Below are 19,510 nucleotides of genomic sequence, written 5' to 3'. Positions count from 1 at the left end.
GCTAGTGATGTGGCGCTACAATATTTGGCTATGTCTTGGCTACTTTAATATTATTTTTACGTGTTTTAGCTGGCAACACTCATTCGACCATGAAAGGGAGCCAGTATTTAAACGAGGCTTAATTTTCTAATTTTTAACGATACAATAGCGACGATTATTATTAAAAAAATTTTTGTTAGGCTTAACATCGATGAAAATTCAACGCAATGTAGGTTAATAGCGATATACTAATATACTAATATACTAATTACATGGGATATAATAATATACTACACTAATAATGGATTTTTTCATACTTTTCGGTTATCCGCCCTTTCAATTTTCCGACCAACCCCAGTCCCCAATTAGGTCGGATAATCGAGGCTCTACTGTAAATTGAAATACTAGACGATCATTTTTGGATGGTGATTTTGTCCGTTTGCGTACGTCCTGGATAAAAACAGGGACCTTAATTTAATGGTAAACAGCAATTTTCAAAGACCATATAATTTTTAAAATATATGCTCTCCACCTCAAATTAGTAGTGGCTTTCCCCTGTACATCATACTTTTCTTTTAACAATAGAGTCGTGCCTGTCATCTAACCCTTTTCAGGGGTCTCCTGCCCTTAAGGTTTCCATATATTCACTTTCATCTAACTCCATTTTCGAGATTAAGGAAAGATAGACGGATAAACAGAGAACAGTGAGAATTTATAGATCTACAATTTTTTCAAATTGCAGTTTAATAAATAAATAAAATAAAATAAAATAAAGAATTAGCGGATAAAATTAATAATTTAAACACCAAATATACTATTTAATTATTTTAAGATATATATTAGGGGTGTATTAACAAAAAGTATTGCTAGTACATCACTGCGATGAAAGACGAAATAAAATGTTTTTTGAGCATTTGCAATAAAATTAAATTAAATAGAGAAAAGTTAAGAAAATAAAGTAAGAAGTTTAAGTAATTTATATATATAGCAACAGAATAAAATGTACTGTATTTAACGGTGATTCTGAACTTGTTTTTATATGGCATGCTAAAATTGTAGTAATTCGATTTCTGATGTTTACGTGTATCCACTTCAGATTTATATTACTTCTTATGAGACTGCAAATTTCTTAAAATATAAATTACTTTCAACAAATTCAATTATAAACGTACTTGTTTTATTTATTTTTCGACTCCTTAAATCTCATATTAATTAAACACATCAATATCTAATTTTCATCAAATATTATTGAGTTTGAGATAAAATTCAATTGAGTGGGCAGAATCAAAATGAGAAAAAATGCTAGGAAATACATATTGGTCTGGTTTAATAGAATCGTTTAGCGGTTTATTATTTATTTATTTATTTATTATTTAAATTATATAAACATAAGAAAGTAGATATTTTTATTAAGATTAGACTTAGGCTGTATATACTTACAAGAATTTTTAAAAATTAGATGATTGACCAGAACTTTGAATTTTTATTGAAAAAGCAAATGTTTATCAAAGCGGATAATGGTTGACATTGAAAATGTACATTTGACATCTTAAAACCGTCAAATAATTTAACAAAGAAAATCTTATTATAGCACAACAGATTTATGTCTTGGAACTATTCTGAATACAGCGTCATTAATCCTTCTGTCCAGAAGTCCTATATAAAGCTGGTCTCATTCGACACTCAACATCAGTTCGCCATGAAGAAAGAACAGTGTATCGTTTCTTCCAGATATTTCGCCATGTTTGTAATTTGGGTATTTCTAGCATCTGTTTCTTACTTCAGAATAGTCGAAGCAGTCGATTTCGAAGAAGTACGACCAGAATTATTATCTGTGGATTCCATCAAAATGGAATCTGAACCAAATCTAGATTTCATCTTACCACGCGATAGAAGACAGCAATCTGATAATGGAAGACGAATCGATGTATTCGTAGCAAGTCGAGGCAAAAGAGGAGAATATGAAAACACCAATTCGCAACAGACTTCAACTTCTTCGATTGGACTAATTTTCGTGGCACCTCGAGGTAGAAGATCGGAATCTAATCTCGAATTGCCGATAGGTTTCGTCGCGACTCGTGGAAGAAAATGACTAGTTTAAAATTAAACAATTTATTCAATAATATATGTTCGGCTGGAAAATAAACTGTACTTGAAAATATACTAATAAAGATTTCATATTGATTAAATTAGTTTGACTAGATTGATACTGATTGAACAGAAAGATAAAACAGCAATTTGTTCAATTGCCATCTTTCCTTTTATGTTATTGAATCTGAAATTATATAATATTAATATACCAAAGGAAAGTATCTGAATGAAATTTATATTTCTTAAATATTAGAAACATTTTGTCAACTTGATTTCTTTCTTCAATATTATTATGATATACAGTAATTTACAACACCATGTTTACTTGTTTACGTTGTACTTAAACAAAACTATAAAGGTATATGAAGTATAATTTTATTTTTCACGAAATAATTCTGCTATTATTTGATGTTTTCTTTTGCTTTAAGTTTGCTAATTATTCCATCACGTGGTTCAATGTTCTTTCCGTCGTTGAGGTGGGGATCTAGAAAGAATTATCAATTGTTGTTGAGTAAATTCAAGGTAATCTTGGTGGATTTTTTAAAATTTCGGACCCTTTCCATATCTCAAATCTTACTGTTTTATTTTCTTACATGTCTTTAGACCTATCCAACGACGTCACAATAACAGAAATAACATCTTTAGCAATTCATGCTTCTCAGATGATTTTTTTTCTTTGTTATGTTGATATGGAGATTTTAGCTCATATAGGCTCTTTCTCCGACAGACATTTGGTTATGATCACTATGCGACCGAAGAGCCAGCCGTATTCGAACGGCCTATACGCGCGCTCGGAAAATAATGCCTTCCGGGAGGACTTTTATGGGAAACTGGCCTCCTATTCAGTCGTTATTGGCAAGGAGAAAACCCGGAAAACTCCAAGCAGCCAGCCTGTCCGATCGCGGCGCGAACCCACGACTGAACTTCCCAATGTTTAGGGTCTGGTCACCGCTATGAGCAAATTCATGCTTCTTCATCAATTCAACATTTTAAACAGTTCCTTTACAATAATGAAAGTTTTTTTAAACTGTACTGCAATGTCTTGTAAAAAGAATTATTAAAAACTAATGAAAGTAAATGAATATCGGAGAATGCTTGTTCCTTTAGAATCTACGGAAAATATAGGCTATCATCAAACCTAGACACCCCTGTCCCTGATTTAATCATCCCTATTAACTTCTACACGCTTAGACCCATCTGGACCAAATTATTCACAGTTACTCCCTTGACACCGAGAAAAATATAGCTTACCATAAAAAACCCTGTGCATCCCATCAATTCCTTTGATGTCATCCCATTGACACTGATAATTCAAATTATAAGTAAAAGCAGCACTATGCAATCAAGTATATATAAGCAAGCATTGTGTAGTAATTAATTACTAGCAGGTAGGCTCGGCGTTGCTCGGGCAAAAGTAAGGATAGTGAAGATTAAGATTATTACGTTATAGTCAACCTTACCCGTTTTCACAGAATGCAAGAATTGGGTCCTCCTGTTTCCGGACTAATTAGAGAATTTTTAGATGGGTCTAAAAATATGTTCGATTTCCCGCAAAAACGAAAAAACTGCATCTGCGTCTTGCACGTCGCTTTCTCTTAACAATTCCATTGTTAACACTTACATTGTTACTTAACGCTTTCATTGTTGATGGAAGTGTTAAGCCTTAATCCTGTCTCTCTCCCCCGTGGGGAGGAATTTCGAAAAATCCCTTCTTAGTGTGCGTTCTCCTAACGTACCCTAACTGTGTACCAAATTTCAACTTTTAACACCTAACCGTTTGGGCTCGTATCCATAATGTATGTAGAAGCCTTAATCCTGTCTCTCTCCCCCGGGGGGATTTCGAAAAATTCCTTCTTAGTGTGCATTTTCGTGACGTACCCTAAATGTGTACCGAATTTCAACTTTCAACTACTAACCGTTTGGGCTCTGCACTTATTATTATTATTATTATTATCATCAACCCGTCTCGATTATATATATAGACTAGCTGTTACCCGCGACTTCGCCCGCGGAGGTTTTGCAAGCAAACCCCATTTATATTCAGTATTTCAACAACCATAGTATATATAACACCTACCGTCGAGAATGATGAGAATTGCTGAGAATCAAACAAACAATTTTCAATTTGATCAACTTTCTAAAACGTTTACAATCGTTCTATAATCGAACCAATATGCAATAACAATAACAAATTCGAATTTAAAACGGTTCGAACATTTTTAAAATCGAAATAGATAAAAATATTTATAACAATGTCTGAAATGTTATCAATTTAATACATCTAAGTACTCAATTAAAATTAAACGTAGTTGAAAACGAAAAATCGCATATAAAAAAGTACAATAAAAGCCGTTCTTTCGGTTAAGCCTTAATGCTTTCCCTCTTCCCCCGCGGGGGAATTTCGAAAAATCCCTTCTTAGTGCGCGTTTTCATGACATACCCTAACTGTGTACCAAATTTCACCTCTTTAGGTTCAGCGGTTTGTTCTGGGCGATGATGAATCAGCCATTCAGTCAGTTAGTCAGGACAAGTAATTTTATATATTTAGATTACATAACAACAACGACAATAATAATTTAATATTGAGCTGAGATTAACAAAATTTAAAGGTGTAGAAAAGCCATCCTATTGGTAGTACAGTAGAGCCTCGATTATCTGACCGCCGATTAACCGACCGTCCTAGTCGGCAAATTTCAAATGCCCGCTAGTGATGTAGCGCTACAATATTTGGCTATGTCTTGGCTACTTTAATATTATTTTTACGTGTTTTAGCTGGCAACACTCATTCGACCATGAAAGGGAGCCAGTATTTAAACGAGGCTTAATTTTCTAATTTTTAACGATACAATAGCGACGATTATTATTAAAAAAATTTTTGTTAGGCTTAACATCGATGAAAATTCAACGCAATGTAGGTTAATAGCGATATACTAATATACTAATATACTAATTACATGGGATATAATAATATACTACACTAATAATGGATTTTTTCATACTTTTCGGTTATCCGCCCTTTCAATTTTCCGACCAACCCCAGTCCCCAATTAGGTCGGATAATCGAGGCTCTACTGTAAATTGAAATACTAGACGATCATTTTTGGATGGTGATTTTGTCCGTTTGCGTACGTCCTGGATAAAAACAGGGACCTTAATTTAATGGTAAACAGCAATTTTCAAAGACCATATAATTTTTAAAATATATGCTCTCCACCTCAAATTAGTAGTGGCTTTCCCCTGTACATCATACTTTTCTTTTAACAATAGAGTCGTGCCTGTCATCTAACCCTTTTCAGGGGTCTCCTGCCCTTAAGGTTTCCATATATTCACTTTCATCTAACTCCATTTTCGAGATTAAGGAAAGATAGACGGATAAACAGAGAACAGTGAGAATTTATAGATCTACAATTTTTTCAAATTGCAGTTTAATAAATAAATAAAATAAAATAAAATAAAGAATTAGCGGATAAAATTAATAATTTAAACACCAAATATACTATTTAATTATTTTAAGATATATATTAGGGGTGTATTAACAAAAAGTATTGCTAGTACATCACTGCGATGAAAGACGAAATAAAATGTTTTTTGAGCATTTGCAATAAAATTAAATTAAATAGAGAAAAGTTAAGAAAATAAAGTAAGAAGTTTAAGTAATTTATATATATAGCAACAGAATAAAATGTACTGTATTTAACGGTGATTCTGAACTTGTTTTTATATGGCATGCTAAAATTGTAGTAATTCGATTTCTGATGTTTACGTGTATCCACTTCAGATTTATATTACTTCTTATGAGACTGCAAATTTCTTAAAATATAAATTACTTTCAACAAATTCAATTATAAACGTACTTGTTTTATTTATTTTTCGACTCCTTAAATCTCATATTAATTAAACACATCAATATCTAATTTTCATCAAATATTATTGAGTTTGAGATAAAATTCAATTGAGTGAGCAGAATCAAAATGAGAAAAAATGCTAGGAAATACATATTGGTCTGGTTTAATAGAATCGTTTAGCGGTTTATTATTTATTTATTTATTTATTATTTAAATTATATAAACATAAGAAAGTAGATATTTTTATTAAGATTAGACTTAGGCTGTATATACTTACAAGAATTTTTAAAAATTAGATGATTGACCAGAACTTTGAATTTTTATTGAAAAAGCAAATGTTTATCAAAGCGGATAATGGTTGACATTGAAAATGTACATTTGACATCTTAAAACCGTCAAATAATTTAACAAAGAAAATCTTATTATAGCACAACAGATTTATGTCTTGGAACTATTCTGAATACAGCGTCATTAATCCTTCTGTCCAGAAGTCCTATATAAAGCTGGTCTCATTCGACACTCAACATCAGTTCGCCATGAAGAAAGAACAGTGTATCGTTTCTTCCAGATATTTCGCCATGTTTGTAATTTGGGTATTTCTAGCATCTGTTTCTTACTTCAGAATAGTCGAAGCAGTCGATTTCGAAGAAGTACGACCAGAATTATTATCTGTGGATTCCATCAAAATGGAATCTGAACCAAATCTAGATTTCATCTTACCACGCGATAGAAGACAGCAATCTGATAATGGAAGACGAATCGATGTATTCGTAGCAAGTCGAGGCAAAAGAGGAGAATATGAAAACACCAATTCGCAACAGACTTCAACTTCTTCGATTGGACTAATTTTCGTGGCACCTCGAGGTAGAAGATCGGAATCTAATCTCGAATTGCCGATAGGTTTCGTCGCGACTCGTGGAAGAAAATGACAAGCTTAAAATTAGATGATTTATTCAAAATTTTACGTTCGGTTGTAAACTAAATTGCATTATGGAAATATACCAATAAAGATTTCATAAGATTGATGAAATTAATGTGTACATTCTTAATTACTGATTGGATAGAAAGATAAAATACATCGGACTTTCAACAGACAGTTTAATCAATTGCCGGTTTAATTATTCAATATTATTGAATCTGAAATTTATACAATATTAGAACATGAAAGGACTCTTCACCAAAAAAGAATATTTTAATAATTTATATATTTTTAGAATATTATATTAAAATTATTTCACTTAATCGAACAAGATTTTGGCTGAAGCAGTTTTATTTCACACACAAACTTTAATGTTATATTTTGTCGGAATAGTGATATCATTTTAATATGATATGCTATAAATAATAAGTTGACTATACCAGCATCCCCAGAAAATAATTCTTATGTTTCTTAGGTTTTAGGTATAGCTCATGTATTTAATTTATATCTCAAAATTATTATAATACAGTAGAGTCCATATGGCATAGTGGGCATAGTTTAATCGGTAAAGGACAAAAAAAGGGCTTTTTTAGTGTCCAAAGGGCGGCAAGAGACAAAAAAGAAAATTAATTGTTAAACAGCATGCTGTTTTCTAATAATTATTTTAAATGCAATATTTTCTTATCTTGTAATTTTTTATATACTTGGTTCCAGCGACATATTGCTTACTAGAAAAGTGAGATTTGCTCTACTGCTAGTCTTCGTTTAGTTAGAATGAAATAAGCCCACTAGTTTTCCTTATGTGTCTTTCCTGCTTTCTTGTATATAGATGGAAAAAATTACATTGTCACAATAATAGTATTTATTTGTTGTTGTACATACAATTGAGAAAAAGCTTGTTAATTATACATTTTTATGAAAGACGAAATGAACTGACAAGTGAGACGTTGCTTCTAGATATCAGATTAATTGGATTCTTTTAATACAATAAAGTAACAAGTTTAAATAATATATGTATAGTAACAAGGTAAATCTATCGTATCTAAGAACTCTTTACAACTTACGCAAAATTTCAATAATTTAATTCTCGATGTTTACGTATGTCTACTTCAGATTTGCATTACTTCTAATGAAGTTTCCATTCTCTCGAGTAACAAATTATTTTTAAACAACATGCACTTCTAAATTTATTTCTTTTTTAATTTTCTCTCTCTTAAAATGTTGATATCTTTCTTGAAATGCATTAATATCTAAGTTTTTATGTGTGATTCAGGCGAATATTGTATATGATTGAATTCACAAAGGTATAAAAAGAGGCTTAAAAGTGATAGACAGGCTATATAAATCACTTAAACTCGTTATTTTAAATCCGAAATGGCAATCGCATCCGTTTTATCAGAGTTCTCTGTTATCCGCGGTAACATCGATTCACATTACCTTGGTTAATCGGGTTCTATGTATATAACACTCTGACAAAATAGAATAACAAAAATCAAATTAATTCTTGTTAATTATTAATGCATAATTAGCTTTTATTAATAATGGGAAATTACAACAATGCTGGATAAAAGCATAGAACAGAACTGATAGTCCATATATTACTAAGGATTATCTTGTCATGTATTGTACGTCACTAATTTTCTTCTTTTTATGACGATCATTGTATTCTCCCAATCTCCAAATTAATTATGTTACGATATTTACGAAAGGTATTAGATAATAACATGATAGAGAAGGGATAGGTTATAATTGAATTCTGTCGTTTTAATAAGAAAAAAGACTATAATTCTAGTTTTTTTATAATGACTTTTTAATAAAAATAATTTTAACAATTTACTTTACAACTGTAATTAAATAAGCTAAAATACAAAAATTATAAGATAAAAATTATAAAAAAATTATTAACTAACGAATAGATGATCCGATGATTAATTCTTATTGAAAAAGTAAATGTTATCAAAGTGAATAATAGTAGACATTGAAAGTGTACATTTGACATCTTAAAACCGTCAAATAACCTAACGAAGAAAATCTTATTATAGCACAACAGATTTATGTCTTGGAACTATTCTGAATACAGCGTCATTAATCCTTCTGTCCAGAAATCCTATATAAAGCTGGTCTCATTCGACACTCAACATCAGTTCACCATGAGGAAAGAACAGTGTATCGTTTCTTCCAGATATTTCGCCATGTTTGCCATTTGGGTATTTCTAGCATCTGTTTCTTACTTCAGAATAGTCGAAGCAGTCGATTTCCAAGAAGTACGACCAGAATTGTTATCTGTCAATTTCATCAAAATGGAATCTGAACCAAATCTAGATTTCATTTTGCCACGCGATAGAAGACAGAAATCTGATAATGAAAGACGAATCGATGTATTCGTAGCAAGTCGAGGCAAAAGAGGAGAATATGAAAACACCAATTCGCAACAGACTTCAACTTCTTCGATTGGACTAATTTTCGTGGCACCTCGAGGTAGAAGATCGGAATCTAATCTCGTAATCTAATCTTGCAAGTAGGATTTGTTGCAACTCGGGGATGAAAGTCAATTTAAACTTGAAATTAAACGACTAAAATTTTATATTTTGACTAGAAACTGAACTGTATTATGAAAATATGTCAATAATAAATATTTGGCATTTATGAAATTAGTTCGTATGTGTATTTAATAATCATTTAATACATCAAATTTAGACATTTTATTGGATGTTTAAAAACAGTTAGAAAAATATAAAATGAATACAATTATATACTTTGGCTAGGCATTGTATAGAATTCCAGTCTTTCTACTGGCAAAGAATAAAATTAATAGTATATACGTTTTCACATCATGTAATTTATATACCATTTTTATAAATGTTCCTTAAAATATTTTCAGTTAGAAACAAAAATTTAAAAATTAACGGTTTCAAACTAATCAGTTGTTAGGTTCAGCATCTTTTTGAAACAACATACAAAAATTTCATCAACTGGCAACCAAACAAGGTGTTTTGAAACAGCTATATTCAAGGTCGTAGTTCACAGTGTGTAAAAAAGATTCTTCTTATGCCAATTAATGTACCCAAGGATAAAAAGATGTCTTTCAGATCATCAGCAACTGAGCAATCAGCAGGTATTGCGCAAGAATTTGTGAAGTACATATGCAAAAATATATGCCAGAACCTAAAGTGTCTTTGCCTAAAAAATTACAACATTTTATAAAACTCTTAAGTATTTTTGGAAATAGTTAAATAAAATAAACCTTTTTCTCTTACAAATTGCTAAATACATCTAGGCATTCTATAAAATGCATAAATTTCATACATTGCAGGTAACATATATATACTAGACCTAGATATTGAAGTGTCGCAGTGTAATTTATGCCTCTTGATTTGACTAATTGTAAAATTAAAAGTAATTCCATAGTAAATAGTATTAAAATAATAAAATAATAACATTGTCAACTCTCCAATTTTACTTCCTAGCTATTACATAATAGAGGGAAAGTATGACGAGTGGTCAAAAAATGACGTACCAAAATTTGGACTCAGGAGACCTTAAAACGAGAAGTGAAAAAAGTTGTGCCTTTTGTTGGAACTTCTGAAATTTTGTAGAGATTTCTCCATTAGAGGGGAAATGTTTCTAAAAAATGTCAGGAAAATTGGACCATTAGTTCGAGAGATATTAAGGAGGCGGAGGCCATATCTCAAGAAGATTCCAAGTTATAAAATTTTTTACTCGTACAAATTTTTAGTTTACTAAATAAACTCACTTTTAATTTTTAAAACTGCTAATATCTTTCTTAAACATAGATATTTTTCGCCGGGAAAGTTACGCAACTCGTTGCTGGATTTTTGTAAATACCCTGTAGTACGTTACTATACAAAACTAGGTAAGTCAGGTCAATGGACAAAATTGCAACTTTGTATGCTGCTATTCATTGTTTACAAAATTTAAAAACAAACAAACAGAGATATATTTCTGTAACGTAATATACTAATTAACAAATTGTGCAGTCAGTCAATTATTTTACATAATTATTTCGTACTTTATTTAATTTTTATATTATTTAAGTATACAACTGAGTAAATACAGCATGGCTTTATTTTTATTTTATATACATATTTTTCTGTCCAAATTTCTTGGCTTTCAAAAAAATCTTGGCTGTCGCTTCTCAGTTTCCTGTTTCATGAGCATTTGAGATTAACTTAATGTGAAAAGCAATTTTGTATTGATTTCATACCATCAAACTATAATAAATGCCTTTCTTTATATTTATAAATTTTGTTTTAATTTTCTTAAATACCTTATTAGTGACAATTCAAAGTATACGATAATCTTTTTATATTCAGATTTTCTGACAGTTTTCTATAAACGTGCCACATTATACAGGGTATTCGTGAAAAAATGTTGGAGATTCATAGATGTGTACTTTCTGTATTTCTTACCTCATATAATTAAGACTTATTTCAATTGTAAAGATTTGTTATGCGTCATTCAAAGTCCTAAGAGTGCATCTTTAGTCATCCGGCAGGCATTCAAGCGGTTGTCGAACTTCTTCCAGGCACGAGCGAGCATATCTGATGTGATGGCCTCCACATCATGGGTAATCAGTTTCGGAGATCCCAGAGGATTCGGAGCATTAAAATACTTAACTCTATAGGTCTACTTTCCTATATTCTTTAACATAAATAATTCCATGTTTATTGCATTAATTAGACAAAAATGTTAAATTTTTTTGTATGTAATAGGCCTAACTGTATCTGATCTATAAGGTGAGAAAGAAAATCACTTAACATCCCTGCTACAGAATATAAAACGCACCCAACGTTAATTTGCTCATGTCAGGAAGATATTAAACCAAGGGAGAAACAGATTGTTGTGCGTTACAATCATGGCCGTCATTAACATGGCGGCCATATTGAATGCAATTCTGAAACTGTAAGTGAAAAGGGGCATGTGACACATCATTTAGGATTAGAATTGCATAAGAAATTGATTGCTTTTATTGACCTATCTTGAACGGTTACAGAGTTATGCACGTTACATGATATGCTCAATGTACAGTACAGTAGGCATACAGTACATTCTTTGGGTACATTCTATATTCTGTATTAAGTGACTTTCTTTCTCACCCTGTACTTCTGTAATTGGTTTCTCATATCAAAATTATTAATCTGCATTATTGCCAATATACAGTGCTCGCTCAAAGGTAACTTGCATCTGTGGAGAAACAAATTTTTGTCGCCCTAGCTTAAAGAACGGTTGCCAATAGAGCACTAACGCGCTGTCACTCTTTTATGAACTATTTTTAAACAACTTTAAAGTCTATTTACAGGACTTTATTGTATTCAGCTTGTTATTTTTAATATTTATTTAATTTTCTTCGTTTTTAATATTTTTGACTGGATTATTGCCGGCCTCTCATTTTATCGCTTGAGGAGTCACCTACTACAATTCCTGTCTTCGACAATCAATACGTAAATTATATATTTTTAAAGAATAAAAGTAAATAGTAGGCTTATATAATTAATTGTTACTTAAAAACTCTGTCTAAAAGTTATAGTTTTTTCTTTTAACATTTTTTGGATAAAGTTTTTAAATCTTAGACAGTTGTCTATGTCTTAATTCTTCTAATCAAATATAAAATTAAAAGAACTAATTATCTTAAATGCAAAATATTTATTAATATTTTTAACGGTACAATTTAATTTTTACTTTAGCATAAAAATCTTTAAAGAATTATCTTTTTCGAGTCCAAATATTGCTTTTCATCCGCGTGTTGCAACGAAACCTATTGGCAATTCGACGTTGGAATCTGATCTTCTACCTCTAGGTGCTACAAAAATGAGTCCTATGGAAGAAGTTGAAGTCTTTTGTGAATCTTTATCAGCATATTCTCCTCTTTTGCCTCGACTTGCTACAAATACATCGATTCGTCTTCCATTATCAGATTGCTGTCTTCTATTGCGCGGCAAAACGAAATCTAGATTTGGTTCAGATTCCATTTTGTTGGAATCCACAGATAATAATTCTGGTCGTACTTCTTGGAATTCGACTGCTTCGACTATTCTGAAGTAATAATACGATGCCAGAAATGCCCAAATTACAAACATGGCGAAATATCTGGAAGAAACGGTACACTCTTCTTTCCTCATGGTGAACTGATGTTAAGTATCGAATGAGACAAGCTTTATATAGGATTCCTGGACAGGAATAATGACGATGTATCCAAGAAAATTTCTAGCCATAAATTTGTAAGGCTATAATAAGATTTCCTTTGTCTGATTACTTGACAGTTTCAAGGTGTTTAATGTATGATATTTACAATGACTATGGTTATTTAATTTGAAAACGATTCACGTTTTCTGTTAATTCGAGCTGTTATGTTGTAAATTTTGTGTTAAGTAGATTAAAGTTATTTTTCTACTAGAAATCTATTATCAAATTAGATATAAATAGCTAAAAATGAGAGCTATAAACACATTACTACAATTTATTTAGTACATCTGAAAGAAAATTCAACACCAATCAGCTGTATTTTAAAGAAAATGGAAGGAAAAATTTTTTTCTTAAAATCGCTAATACAGATCTTAAAATGACAATAAAATTTTAAATTTTTATACAAATAAAATTGGAACTTGTGTAACTATTTTTGGAACAATTATAACAAATTAATAATCGAGATACTTAAGTTTAAATGAATATTTACTACCTTTTATTCATGTTAATTTTGCCTTAAAAAGTCGGTAAACACGAAGTTCTGCAGTATAAACACTACTAGTGAACAGTAATTTCGACGTAAGTAATGTAAACATACTAACTAATCTGTAAACATGGTCTTTCATCTCTTTGTACAAAAGTAGCAAGTTTCTTCTATGCATTTTCTTACGACTAAATAAAAGTGTTTTTTTTAGGTTACAGAATTTTTCTTTTCTTAAAAAAATAAAAGAACTTGAACAACTTCGACGTTATTATTAAGATGCTAATTAAAATCGGCACCTTTGACATTAATTTTTAATATAAAAAAAAGACATGATAATTAATTAATTTAAGGCTCCTGACAAATCAATTTTAGGCGAGGCTTTAAGCGATAAAGTAAATTATAAAATAAGTGATTTTTTTTATTATTATTTTAAAAAACTTAAGAGTTAAACTAGATAAAAAATTTTGAAATAAAACAAAATTAGATTAAAGAAAATGCCTCTAGATTTTAGTAAAGGTGTTGTTTTTTTTTATCGTTAACAATAAAAAAATCAGTGTTTTTATATCCATCAATATCTTTAATTAATTAATTAAAATATAAAATAAAAGTTGTAAAACTGCTAAATTAAATTACTTATTTTATTAATAATGCTTTTTTTTATTTTAAGTATTTTGTTTTTTATCAAGAGTACTTGAAAACAATTTTATGTAGAGATATTATTAAACGGTTCTTCATAATTAAATACCAAGATCTTAGAGAAGTAAGGTAGGACCTGGGACAGTTATAAATAAGCTGTCTCGTGCTTTTCGAACTGATAAAAATTACTTTGTCATTTTCATGTAGTATTTTTTACATACGAAACTAATTTTTGCGCTTTTTTTGTTTCTGGAACCAAAGCTGAAATAACCCTTCCCTATTTGGTCATGGTTAACAGCTCTATACATAATGTACGTATGTTAGGTTCAAACGCCTTTGAGACTCATGTCCAATTTTTTTAGAGGCATTTGATAAAAATTGCTAGGACCAATAAGTTAAAGTATAAAAATTAATGATGTTGGAAAAGATTGTTTTAGTTTTATTTGAGATTATGTTTAATATTAACGTAAGGACCGATAAAATAGTTTAGTGTACGAAGCAAGAGCGGTGTAGCGTCGTAGGATTTTTGACAAAAATCAATGGCCATCCATGGCATGTGCAGAGACAGTAAGGCGATTACTACATGAGTTACACACAAGTGTACGAGTAGAGTTCTAACGTTCCAATAACAGCCACGGTTTTATGGAAGATTCTCTACGACTGGGACCGCAGTGAATGCCATGAAAATCTTCCACAGAACTGTGGCTATTGGATCGTATGGACCATGCAGGACCGGACTTACACATTTTATGGCTTAGGGCCATAAAATATGTAAGTCCACGTATAACAGACTCTTCTCTCCGTCAAATAATAATATATAATGTTTTTATTCTCTTGCACGGGCGTAGCTGATAATTGATCAGTTGCAACTGGCAAAAGGTAGCATAAATGAAACACTACTGAATGTGACGTCGAAACACCAAACATGTTCCGAAACATCGCTACTGTACAGCAGAAAAATACTCAATACAAGGACATATAGTCCTTGACTCAACAGCTCCAGAACTGTTTAGTCTGCTGAACGTGCCCTAATAAGCTGCATCTTGTTTAGAGTTTAGGAACAGATCCGGTCCTAGGACCATGCCTGTACGGTTAAAATTAATTATCATAAATTTTATTAAAATTCAAAGTAATTCTACTAAATTCATCCATCAAAAATTAAATTGCTTCATTTAATTGATCTAGTTTAGAGACAATTAAGTTATTTTATTACTTTCCCGGCTGTTATATATAACAGAGGAAAAGTATGGCGATCCAAAGATTTTTACATTTTTGGACTTAGGACACTTTGAAACGTAAAGAAATGAAAAAAAATCAGGGCTAATTTCTGTATGAATGAATATTAGTGTGTGGGGGGAAAGCACGATTTTGTTTTTCCTGTTTGAAGCTTAATAACTTCTGTGCTTTTTGTCAAAAATTGCACCTAATAAACCAACCTCCTTGTCAACAAGAAGGTTGGTTTATTAAGAGGATTAGTAGATTTTATTAAGATGCTAGTAGATTTTGGTGAGTAAAGGTCGAAGGAATGGGGAGATAAAGAGGTCATATGCATCTCCAATAGGGTTACACTTAATGACGATTTTACTCGTTATTAGCATTTAGAATTTTATATAAAACATCCCTATCCCGGATAATCGATAATAGCACTCTAAACTAAATACATACATATACATAAACTATTCAGAGACTTTAAATGAGCTCACTATACTGTATAAACTTAACTCCGTTATAATGCGACACAAGCGCGAGTTCAAAGTTTCGTAAGCTGATATGTACTAACTAGTATATTCAATATACGTAAAAGGCCCATCAGTGGCCAAGTGGTCTTCGTTCCCTGAACACTAGGAGTTCGGTCATGAGTTTTCCGGGTTTTCTCCACGTCTGTAACGCCTAAATAGGAGCCAGTTTTCCTTAAAAAGACCTCCCGGAAGGTATCCCCCTAGGCAGATCGCCCAAGTGTTGCGTTGCCATAGCTAAACAGACAAACTGTACATAAAATTAAAGTTCTATTTTCAAAAATATCATTATCTTAAAAATATTTTCTAATATTTTGACGATGCACAGATAATTCGCACACGGATAATCGGAGGTTCGGTATATAATAAAAGAAAAGTATAGCGATCGGTCAAAAAATATCCCTCGGAAGATTTTTACATTTTTGGATTCAGGGACCTTAAAACGTCAGGGACCTTAGAAATGCATTTTTTGTTTTTTTCTATACGTGTGTGTATGAGCACGCTTTTGTCTACCCACTTTATAACTGTTGCTCCTAGAGGAGGATAGTTATAACTTGCTGCTTCATGTGTACCCCGCAAACCCGTTCCATTACGTAAATTTGTTTAATTTTTCCTCTGCGTAGCACTGTATTTTTTATTTTCACGCATAATCATTTTCTATTTTTAATTTTTTTTCATATCATATAATATTATCTCATTACATCCGAAGTAATTTTATTTGACAAAAACGTCGCTTTTGTTTCTGGGGGCATGAGGCCATCCCGCGGCTATTTTAAGAAGTACTGCTCTAGAATGGCAGGATGTCTCTCTTCTCTCTACTATCTGTCATCCGGCCATGATTATAAATTTTTTCAGTTTTGTCTAACGGGATTTTCTGGATTTTCTTTGTGTCTATCATCTAAATAGAGATAGAAGGTCCTTCCGGAAGGCACTCCTCCTTGGCAGATCGCCCTTGTGTTACATTGTCTTATATCAATCCTACATCCTAAATCTTACACCTGTGAGAGAACGATGTTTAGACTCGAGCTGTCAGTGAAAAATTCTGATGTTAATCAAATTCGAGTTCTTGTCCATCATAACAGTGGGAAAATCTTTTAATATAAGAATTTGAAGAATTAATATTTTATTAACAGGCTGTCAGAGAACACGTGATCTATCATATATATTTATTATATATTTTACGTATATATTTACGTATTTATTTACGTATATATTTACGTATATATTTACACATATATTTACGTATATATTTTTATAATCCGTAAATTTTGTAAATGTGTATTTTTTAAATATACAAATATATATGAATATTTTATAACAGTTCGAAATGATGTTGCTATTTAAAGAACAGTCTCAAAAAGACAACAATTAGTAAAATTACCAAAGAAGTTTATTTATTCATTTCGATTACAGCAGTGATAATGTTTGGATAGGGCCTATAATTCAATAATCATGAAGTCGTAAATTCATGAGTGTCCTTTCTTTATCCACGAGTTGCTACAAAACCGATTGGTAATTCGAGAGAAGGATTCGATCTTCTCCCTCGGGGTGCCACGAAACCCGGTTCCTGAAAATTCGGTTCTAATCTTTTTCCTCGAGGTGCAACAAATCCTATTGGAACTTGTAGAACGGAATCCGATCTCCTTCCACGAGGAGCAATGAAACCTATTGGTACTTCGATAGAGGAATGCGAGCGCTTTCCTCGAGATGCAATGACATTCAGAGGCATCAAAGATGCGACTGGATGCTTATGTTCAATTCCACATCCTCGACGCAAGTTCGAAGTAAAAATATCTGCTCTTTTTCCGTTATATGTAATATCTTTTATATCCGGTTCCATTAAGTAGTCTTCATTGGAATATTGAGTGATATGGAAGGGTACAGGTGGTCGTTTTTTAGCTACATCGTTCGAAATGACTGGTATCAAATCCGATTGCTGCTCTTCATCTTCTTTTTCAGATCGAGTTGCTTCTGTTGTTTGCAAGAAAATGCAAATAGAAAAAATCATGCAACACAGAAACATAAGGAAGGAACTGTGAGAGTACGAGCACGATCGTTTCATCCTGCCAATTGTTCTCTTAAGCTAAGAAAGCGCCTTTTATACTGAATCTCTCCTTGTTAGTTAATCTAATTGATAAAGTTAACTGGATAATCTTCAAATATAAATCAGACTAACAAGGTTTCTACTTGTTATCAATTTCAGCGACGATTTTTTCAGTCTAATTAGTGATAGATAATTCACAATAAACTATTTTTATTGATGTTAATCTTATATAAATACGGCATAATTTATATAAGATTAATATAAATTGATATTGAAATTCACGTAATTGTTTTATAAGAATTGTTATATCTGTTGAATTCATATAAAAAGTATTTAACACAAAGATTTCTGATTTTCATATATCTACCATCCGATAATTACATCTAAATGAGACAATGACAAACTGTTATAGTTGTGAGACAGATTACAAAACAGAAAATTTTATTATTCTGATTTGTTATAAGGTATAACAATAATTCTCTCCCGTAAACTTAATTATTCTACAATTTAGCATCTTTACAATATAAAGGAACAACTATACTCATTGATTTTCTCTCTTGTCTTCCCCAGAATGATGGAGATGAGAGGATCAGATAAAAAATCTAAACCGAAATGTCCTGTTTTTTTTTTTTTAATCAGAATTAGATTATTAAACTCTCATTTCCGATTTACGTTGTCCAAAGAATAAGGTAACATTTAATAGAAATGAAAAAAAATTAGAAGAAAAAGAAACCATTAAAAAATCATCATCCTTTGCTTCTATAAATGTGAAATATTTCATAGTCATAGCTTAGTCTAGACAAGAGAAGACAAGGGAAAGTATTGGATATCGTGTCAAATTTGACCCTCCTTGGTTTTATGCAAATCTCCATGTTTTGAGACCGCTGTACCCCCAAAAAACTCAAAAAATGGAAAAAAATTATGTGTGTTGGGATCAATTTTGTTTAATATCTCAAGATGGAGTAAAGAGAAACAATATTTGACATGGTAGCTTGCATTTAAGGGCATTGATGTTATTAAATTTTGGTGGTTAAAGGTCGGAGGGGTTGGAGACACAGGGTGTCATGTTATATCTCGAGAGGAATTAATGATGATTTTACTCGTTATTACCATATACAATATTATATATATACAGTATATATAACTCATCTGTACCCTCGAAATTAAGTTTTTTTGCCATTTTATAGTGATTGATAATATAAAAAGTTTCTTATAACAAATTGTCATAAAATTGTGTATGGCACCATTTGTTATTTATTATAATTAATAATGTAATAGTTATTTTTTAAATAAACTTTTATAACAGTCCGTAAAGCTAAGTAACTCGTTGCTGGTTATATTTAGCATCATTAATATCTCAGATGTTATTTTTGGCATTCTATTTTTTGTCGATTTTGAAAACGTTTTCATAAAATTAATTGATGTAATGTTCACAAAAATCGAAGTAAACACTTGGAATACATTAAGAATGTCAATGTTTTCCTTATTTTTTAATGAAAGTATGATTTAAAATAACGAAGAAAATGATAGAATAATTGTTAAATTAATAATAATAATAATAATAATACAGAA

At 31.1% G+C, this 19,510-nt stretch overlaps 2 protein-coding genes across 5 annotated transcripts in view; one reads left to right on the top strand and one right to left on the bottom strand.

Moving 5' to 3' along the window:
• The window catches only part of LOC111621467 (BTB/POZ domain-containing protein 3-like), a 31,335-nt gene that overhangs the window by 8,406 nt on the left and 3,419 nt on the right, over positions 1–19,510 (bottom strand). The gene's annotated exons all lie outside the window — the stretch shown is intronic.
• Positions 6,316–9,432, top strand: LOC111621469. Of its 4 annotated transcripts, none has more exons than XM_023363626.1 (2): positions 6,316–6,779; positions 9,313–9,376. In XM_023363626.1, exons 1-2 carry the CDS (start codon positions 6,356–6,358, stop codon positions 9,342–9,344), a joined length of 456 nt encoding a protein of 151 aa, XP_023219394.1. In that variant the 5' UTR covers positions 6,316–6,355; the 3' UTR covers positions 9,345–9,376. The 4 variants fall into 4 exon arrangements, 3 of the variants coding, with proteins under 3 accessions (XP_023219394.1, XP_023219393.1, XP_023219392.1); XM_023363625.1 differs by lacking the exon at positions 6,316–6,779 and adding an exon at positions 7,724–7,861 and having other exon boundaries at positions 8,877–9,432; XR_002756081.1 differs by lacking the exon at positions 6,316–6,779 and adding an exon at positions 7,886–8,459 and having other exon boundaries at positions 8,877–9,432.

This window comes from Centruroides sculpturatus, unplaced genomic scaffold (genome assembly GCF_000671375.1).
Source record: "Centruroides sculpturatus isolate CEXI.00-Female unplaced genomic scaffold, Cexi_2.0 scaffold249, whole genome shotgun sequence".
Classification (NCBI taxonomy): domain Eukaryota; kingdom Metazoa; phylum Arthropoda; class Arachnida; order Scorpiones; family Buthidae; genus Centruroides; species Centruroides sculpturatus.
Note: the sequence above shows the minus strand (reverse complement) of the source record. Positions and strands in the feature narration are given on the sequence as shown.